The sequence below is a fragment of the Rissa tridactyla genome, chromosome 6, assembly GCF_028500815.1.
Source record: "Rissa tridactyla isolate bRisTri1 chromosome 6, bRisTri1.patW.cur.20221130, whole genome shotgun sequence".
In the NCBI taxonomy this organism is placed as follows: Eukaryota; Metazoa; Chordata; class Aves; order Charadriiformes; family Laridae; genus Rissa; species Rissa tridactyla.
The window spans coordinates 14,795,608-14,803,732 of record NC_071471.1 but is presented as its reverse complement, the minus strand read 5'-3'; the positions used below and the strand labels follow the sequence as shown (position 1 = coordinate 14,803,732).

At 52.5% G+C, this 8,125-nt stretch overlaps 1 protein-coding gene across 1 annotated transcript; it reads left to right on the top strand.

Annotated features, from left to right (window-relative positions):
- The first annotated feature begins 4,813 nt into the window (after positions 1-4,813).
- On the top strand, positions 4,814-7,552 carry LOC128911221 (sentrin-specific protease 2-like). The gene is made up of 6 exons (XM_054205686.1): positions 4,814-4,942; positions 5,354-5,557; positions 5,677-5,756; positions 6,150-6,234; positions 6,938-7,033; positions 7,474-7,552. Exons 1-6 carry the CDS (start codon positions 4,814-4,816, stop codon positions 7,534-7,536), a joined length of 657 nt encoding a protein of 218 aa, XP_054061661.1. The 3' UTR covers positions 7,537-7,552.
- The last annotated feature ends 573 nt before the right edge of the window (positions 7,553-8,125 follow it).

Below are 8,125 nucleotides of genomic sequence, written 5' to 3'. Positions count from 1 at the left end.
AACCCCTGTCCTGGTGAGGACAAGGAAGTGGTGTTACCAGGAAGCACAGAGGAGCTGCTTTAGAATAACCACCACAGTTCCCGGAGAAGATTTCTCATCTTTTTCTGAGCATTGTCCTGCGGTGGGTTATGCTGCAGGGTGGAAGAAACTGCGGCTGGGGGGACATGCCTGGCAGAGGAATCCTGCAGCCCCAGGGCTGGCTCCACACCTGTGCCCAGGGTAGGGGGTCCCAAGGCAGGAGAGAAGCCTCAGCATCACCCTGTGGCACAGGGCAGCTGTACGAGTCTCACGTGGGCCACATCTGTCTTGGGAGCAGGGAAGAGCCCTTCCCCAAAAGACCATCCTTCCCCCTTTCCTAGAATATTGTCCAGTGGGTTCACCGCTCTGGCTTTCTCTCTGCTGTGGACAGAAACAGGAGTGCTGCAGGTGAGTTTTGGCTTCACAGAGCTAAACCGAGAAAAACCTGGCAACTTTCCTTATTCAGGACCTCAAACAAATGGATGGGGAGAGGAGAGGGAGGCAGAAGCCGACTGAAGAGGCATCTCCAAGTCGCAGGCCCTGCGGGGGGCTGCCCTGCCCTCTGCCGGGCTGCTTCCACCACCCACCCTGCCTGCAGCCTGCCTGCAACGCCTCTGCCATGGCCACTTCTGCCTCCAGCGCTCAGGCATCTTCCTGGGTCAGAGCCCTGAAGCAGAAGTGAAGCGGCAATTAAGTTCCTAAAGCAATGAGGAAGGTCGTTGTCATTAAACCAGACACCACCATCACTTAAGACTCCCTGCAGGCATAAAAGGCTAGGGGGACCTCCTGTGACAAGGGCTGCTCCAAAGGGCCATTCCTGCCCTGGGCCCTTCCATCTGCCCCCTTTGCTCCTCTTAGACTTAAAAACTTGTTTTCACGCCTCATGTGTCTCTCCAGGAGAGAAAAATCTCTCCAGGACGCGGCTGCAGCAACACATGCACATTTCCACCCCAGAGGCAACAGCTGGTAAACCACTAGGAAGCACCGTATTAAAAACCCCCCCTGGACAGCGGGGCAGGGCAAGGCATTGCCCCCGAGAGCTAGCCCAGGCCACCAGGAGCCAGCTCAGCACTCGCCAGCCCTACAGCGGCCGCTTTAGCCGGGCTCCCTGCAGCGGGCCCTTGGCCGCCGCTACATCACGGTTCGTCACAATGGTCGAACGCAGCGTCCGCGTCCCTAGTTGCAGCGGAGCCATGGCGGAACCGCACGCAGCGCCTGCAGCTCCCCAGCGGAGCGGCACAAAGCGTCGCTTGGGCCGTGAGGCCAGGGCTGGGTAAGCCCGGCAATGCCATTCCCTCACCGCCGCAGAGCACAGGAGGCAGTAGCGGGCGCGCAAGAGCCAGCGTCGCCGGGCGCTGTGGCCCGCCCCCGTCCTGCGGGACGCGGAACGGCTTCTCCAGCCTCTGGGTCCTCCAGGGCGCCCCTGCGGCCTCCGACGGGCCCCCCGGGCCTCTGTGGGTCCCCCGCGAGGTCCCTCCGGCCTCGGTTGGGCCCCTGCGGCCGCCCCTCCGCCCTCTGCGGGGCCTCTCCCTAAAGGGAGACGGGCCTGTCGCCCTCCACGGCCGTCCAGGGCTCGGCTCGGGGCTTTCTGGGAGGGAAAGCTCCCCGCCTGGCCGGGGGCGGGCCGGCACAGGCCCGGCCCCAGCGGGGAGGAGGCGGCGGAGGGCTGGGCGGCCGTTCCCGCCTCCCTCAGGCGGCGCCGCGCATGCGCGCGCCCCGCCGCCTGCCCGTCCCTCCCCTCCCTTTCGCAGGGGCGGGGGGCGCTCCCCGGCAGCCAATAGGGAGGCGGCGCCGGGCGCGCGGGCCGGGCGCATTTCCGGCGCGGGGTGTGTGTCCCGATGGCTGCTGGGGGCCCTCGGCGCCCTCCTCGCCGCCGCCCGCCGCCCCGCGCCGCCCGAGGGCCTTTCGCCGGAGGGGGAAACCTTTGGGCTCTGGAAAGTACCTTTGGAAGTTTGGGCCCTGTGAAGGGAAGTCAGCCTGGTAGAAGCTGAAGGAAGTTTCAAGCCGCGGTTCTGTGTGTTCTTTCCTCAGCACTTGTGCGCCTGCGGACGATCGTGCCGAGTCTGAGGCAAAAAAGAGGAGGACAGGTATTGCACGGTACAGAAGTCTTGAATGTGCCTGGTTTTCCTGAGGTTTCGTCTGCCTTAGAGAACTCTGGCTTCTGTGCTTGTTTTTACTTGAAAAGTAAAATTGCAAGTTGACGTATTTTCTAATACTGCTGCTTTTCTGTGCAGGTATCACATGGGTGGATGTTTGCTGCCCAGAGCCGTCTCAGGGCGATGTTGTGACCAGGTAGAGTCTCTTTTCATCACGGTTCTTGTTTCTTTTGGCTCTGTGCGCGTGTCTCTTTCCGTGCCTGTTCTTCTCCCCGCTTTAAAGCCTAGCGCTCTCTTTAGCCGTGCGGCACTGTTGTGTGCTGGAATTGTCCGTGGTTCACCTGAGCTCGGGGGAGAGAAGGAAAGAAAGGAACTGAGAGGGTAGGATGGGTTCAAGTGAAAGGAACATTTTCTTGCCTTTTTTTGTGGATTTAACTACCAAGGGAAGTCATTTGACGAAGCTTGTGATGCTTACTCTTACCACGCTGGACTGAAAGGGGAGAATACTGTGAGAGTCTGTTGTAGGTCTCCCTCCTGGAAAAGGTCTCCCTGCCCTTGTCTTTGGTGACAAGGCAAATTCTTGGTTTTGAAGAAGGCACATGTGTACGGACAACTTTACTGTCTGTGTATGTGTTTGCTCTTCAGAGTCTGTGTGGTTTTACTGGTAATCCTCTCCAAATGGGGACAGTCACTCTCTTGACTAGCCTATAGGAGGCAAGTAAATATCCTGTAGGTGTCCCATTTTTAGTTCCCTGTGCTGGTCTTAGTTTCCGTAAGCTAACTGTATGTGGCTGCAGGTAGAGTTGCAGACGTTCATGTTATACCTTGCAGTATAAGCCCTAGCACGCAGCATTTATCCCCAGTAGATCCCAGAGCACTTGACAGAGGAAGTGCTGGTTGCTTCCCTGTTTTCCAAATAACGAAACTGATCAAGAGAAACCAAAGGAGTCTTGCACAGGGAGATGGGAAGGAATTTACAAAGCCTCCAGCGCTTCCTTCTATGCCAGTCTCACTGCTCCGAAAGAACCGTGCTGGAAGCGGAGACGATGTTGTCACACGTGTGCAACCGAGGCTGTAGTCAGCATCAGCCTTGAAAAAGCATTTCTTGTCCAGAAGGTGAATTCTTGAGAATTCCGTGGGACAGTACAGGTCCACAGCTCACTGCTCTCTCTCTTTCTCTCTCCCTCTCCTCGCAGGGGCTCCCCACCAGCAGAAGCTACTCCGCAACAGCATGGACCAGCGAAACAAGCGGTACCCCTGGCACCTGGTGAGGCCAAAAAGTCACCTGCCTGTGAGGTGGAAGAAAAGAAACCGCCAAGGCTGCAGAAAAGAGCAGAAGGCTTTACTCCACTCACAGAGGTACCGTAGCTGACAGGCTCTTTGACAAAACTGAAGGCTGTGAAACAGCTGCAAGGAACCCCATTTGTTATAGGTGGTTCTTCAGGCTTTTTGAAATCTGAAGAACTTGCATTTTAAGCTGTTAGGGAGTGTCTGCAGCTGTGACTTCCCAGTGCAAAGGTCAGCACTAAAGCTGGTTTGAAGGATTTCAAGGATTTAAGCATTTGATGCTCCACACACTCCTTGAGTTGTGCTCCAACCTAAGGGTTGGTGGGGCTTCTGTTACTCGGACAAAAATGAGTCCAGGTTTAACAGCAGTCTCCCAGAATAGTGCTGACCTGATTCCTACAGTTATATGGGATCTGCCTCTCAACCTGTCCTAGCATGAAGATAGAACTTGAAATAGAAGCTTTTACTGCTCCGTGGTGTTGCCGTGCTTGTGGGGGACCTGAGCATCTTGCGTACGTCCTCGGGATGTCACCGAGCCATGGATGCGCTCTGGGCACGGTTGCACTGCGTGTAGCAGTGGTCACAGGAGTTCACTTAGTTACGCTATGCAACAGGGAGTGGGAGTTGAGGTTCCCCTGCTTGTCTGAATGTTGGCTGCTCTTATTCTTGGGAGTTGCAGTCTGATCGAGTGCCCCCTTTTTTGCCTCTTGAGGATTGACTTGGAAAGGGCTAGCAAGTCCAGAGTTTACAACGTCTGCGGGGTGATGCTCAGTACAAGGAAAACCAGGGGTGTTCTTATCCTGCTAGCCCACGTTCAACCGAGAAGAAGATGCTCTGGCAGTTCAGAGTATTTTATTCTAACAGACCCAGTGGTTTATTTGCGTTCCTTAAGCAGACTTAGATGGAAACGTCCAAGTGACAACCAGTTGCATGCACAGCCTGGACTCCCGATTGCCTGACTGCAGTGTAGCTGCCTCGGTTTCCCCCTTTTGCTGGTACTTCAGCTCCCTTGAAGTTCCCCCACCTTCCCATTCTTTCAGGCTCCTGACGTAGCTGCCTTGGCATGGAGAATGCCTGCTGTGGTTGCCTTAAACCTCAGCGTTGCGAGGGCTGCAGCATCGCATGGGAAAGGCGTTTGCTGTGTGTTTGCTCGTCCCTGCGTTTTGTCTCAGCTTCCTTGGTGAAAACAAATTGAAGCAAACCTGGGCCCTGAAGTTCCAAGTCAGGATGCTGAAACCAACCAACCAACCAAAAAGGGCGATTGCTAACCTAGCCGAAAGCCGGCAAAGGCAGTTGCTCTGTCACCTGAGCTTCATTTCCAGGCCGTGTTTGAGCTGAAAGCTGCCCACAGGTTGGCATGCTCGATGCTCTGTTTCACAAGTCCTTCCCCATTTAATTGTCCATTTCAGGCCATGGAGAGAGAGGTTGTTGCCGCATTAGGCAAAGGTGAGCCGGATGAGATCCTGAGCAGTGCCTTCAAACTAAGGGTCACGCGCCAGGACGTCCACACCCTAAGGAAGCTTTGCTGGCTAAATGATGAGGTAAAAGTAGCTGCAGCACAGGGATCTTCTAACGGAGCGTTTATTTCAAAATACCCCTTCAGCGTGTACACAAGTCTTTGCAAAGTTATTTGATGACCTGCACTGCAGAGCCTAGAAATCTCTGTGCAGTTCTTATTTTAGGTACTGAAGGGTCCGGTGCTTCTGGCAGTTCCTTTACTTGTATTGTGCAGCTTCCAGGAGTTAGTGTAGGTTCTTGGAGTGGGTGGCAGGTGTTTTTATCAAGCTGCAGATGTAACCAAGTGGGAAATTCTCACAACAAAAGCTGGCAGCTGAGGCTGGAGTTCTCTCAGCTGCGTACTTCAGGGTGGCCAGAAAAGAGATGTCGCTGTGCTTTTCATTTGGTAAGCTAGTGTCTTGTTTTACATCTCCAGTTTACTCTTTATGGTACAGGTCATTAATTTCTACATGGGTCTTGTGATGGAAAGAAGTAAGAAGGAGGGGTATCCATCAGTCCACGCTTTCAGTTCGTTCTTTTATGAAAAACTTACTTCTGGGGGCTACAAAGCCGTAGGAAGATGGACCAGGCGTGTGGATCTCTTCGACAAGGACATCATCTTAGTGCCCATTAACTTGCGTTTGCACTGGGCACTAGCGGTGAGTCAAACGGGCTTGTTATTTAGAGTTGGGTGGGGAGAAAAAGCTAGCAAGAAAAGTCATGGAGGTTTGTGCAGCACAAGGTTGCGCTTTGTCTAACAGTCACCTTTGAATAACAGGTCATAGACACCAGAAAGAAGACCGTCAAATACTACGACTCCTTGGGACAAGGAGGGGACAAGATTTGTGAGACTTTGCTGTAAGTAACTGCTCAGTCAGTGCTTTTGTGTTGTGAATGAGGAGAAGGGTTTTGGGTTTTGCCTCTGTGACACGACGGCAAGTTTCCACATGTCTTGTAGATAACAAACCAGAAATCTTGGATTCGCTTGCTGCGAGTTGTCTGACAGTGACTCCTTCCCTAGTCTCACGTCGTCCCCTCCACCCGGCGTCTTGGATGCCTGGGTTCTGCCACCTTCCCCCTATAGCACAGACAAAGACATGGTAGCCCTGTGGCACACGGGCACCAACCTTGTTAGTGATCAATAAAACCCTCCTGCCATTCATCTTCCTGTGATCTTTCAGCAGCTCTTTTTTCTAGGCCTGAATTACAGCGATGAAGAGTGATTTTTTTTTCTTCTTTTGTTTTAAACAGCAAATACCTGCAAGAGGAGAGCCGTGAAAAAAGAAACATGGAGCTGAATGTTTCGGAGTGGACTGTTCACAGCATGGAGCCACACGTAAGCGAACACTACTTGCACTTGAAATGTGAACTAGAACTCCTTGTCACGAAGCTCTTAACGCTTTCTCATAAGGCCAGGACTTCAGAGAACAGCCATAAGCATCTTCTTCTGGTCCCACATGGGGCTGCAAGTGGACCAGGAAACCATGCTGGGATGAAATCTTTGAGCAGTGCCTCTCCTTGCTGGCCGAATACTTTGTTGGGTTTTTTTTAATTCCTCTGCCACGTGAAGGTGAATTTGGCTTTGCCCCCATTTCACAAGTCAAATTTCAAGTCTCTTTAGCAGTTGTCAGAGAACGTGGGCTGCTTGTTTGCAGCCCAGATCCTGGCACGTGACAAAGCAAGGGCTTGGGCTGATGTTTCTCGACAAGTTAATAGTGAAAAGCAGCACCGAAAGCCTCGATTTAAGGGATGTCACTTCAGAAAGACACTGTAGAAACCTCCAGACACCTTGCAGGGAGGAAGCCTGCTGTCCCTTATCAGCCTGCCAGGAATTTGGCTTGTAACATCCGAGCGTAGGAAGCCGAGGGGAGGGATGATGTGCAGTTCCTGGGGTCTGTTCCTTGTGTTGGGGGGCGGTTACTGGGGATGGTGCAAGTTCAGGAGTGTCTGGTTAGGGTATTTTTGGTAATGGGTGCTGCTTCCAAGTTGCTTTTCCTTGAAGATAGAGGCAAATTCTCCATCTTCTTTGCATTCGTTAGGAAATCCCTCAGCAATCAAACGGAAGCGACTGCGGCGTTTTCACCTGCAAATACGCAGATTACATCTGCAGAGACAAACCGATGACCTTTACACAGGTGAGTGAAGGTTCTAAACAGCTCCAGCCCCTTTCGCACAGAGACAAGAGCCAGGGAAGTTACGCAGCGTCTGAGGTGTCTGCTCCCAGTGAGATTCCTCTTGGGGGACATACTGGAGCCAGGGGGTTTGTGGGATCTGGCCTTTGGATCTTTGGGAGAAATGGGTCTCAGCCTTTGACCAATGCAGACACTGGTTCTTTTCCAAGGCAGTGCTCTTCTGTGAAAGTGCTTGTGAGCTGTTGTGTGGTCAAGGAGATCTGGTTTTGGTGTCATGTCACCCTCTTAGGAGCTGTGTGGGTGAAAGCCAGGCTGTACCAGAAGGGCAAGTGTTGACAGTTCTTAAAAGGAACTTCATAGTAAAGAATTAAGTGGGTGTTTCTGCGTATTTTGTGTCTCTTTCTGCCATGAGGTGCATTTCATGGATTTTCTTTTCTTTTCAGACCCACATGCCTTACTTCCGTAAGAAGATGGTGTGGGAAATACTCCATCAGGAGCTGCTGTGAGACCTGCACGACAGGAGGAACCGTTCTTCTAGTTATTTTTCTCATACGTTATTGTTGTTAGATGTTTTTCTCTGTAGGTTAAGGAAAGAGTTTTTCTCTGTAGGTTAAGAAGTAGTGGTTAAGATTATTTCCCCCGCCCCCCGCCTGCCCCTATTTTGGAGACAGTAACTCTCTTTGAAATTAGCTAACACACCTTAAGTGCAAGCTGGAAAGGTTGGCGTCACCTGGGCAAGGAAATGGTTAACAACAAATGCTGTGAACTTCCATCGCAGAGAGGGCTGCTCACACCTCGCAGCGCACGTGGCCGCGTTCTGGACGAATGGGACTCATCTGGTGGTGGTGACATTGCACGAGTGGAACTTCTCTCACAGCACACGTGGTCACGTTATGGACAAATGGGACTCATCTGGTGGTGGCAACAGTTGTGTGAGCTGAACTTCTCTTCCCAACAAGAAGGTGCTGAACTACTGTTTCCTCAAAGAGAGTTTTCTTCTGTTTCTGGAATAATCTACCATCTACTTGATGCCTACAAGTGGATTTGTGATGACCATCAGAAGAAAGCATTTACCATCTTTTGATTTGCGAGAGA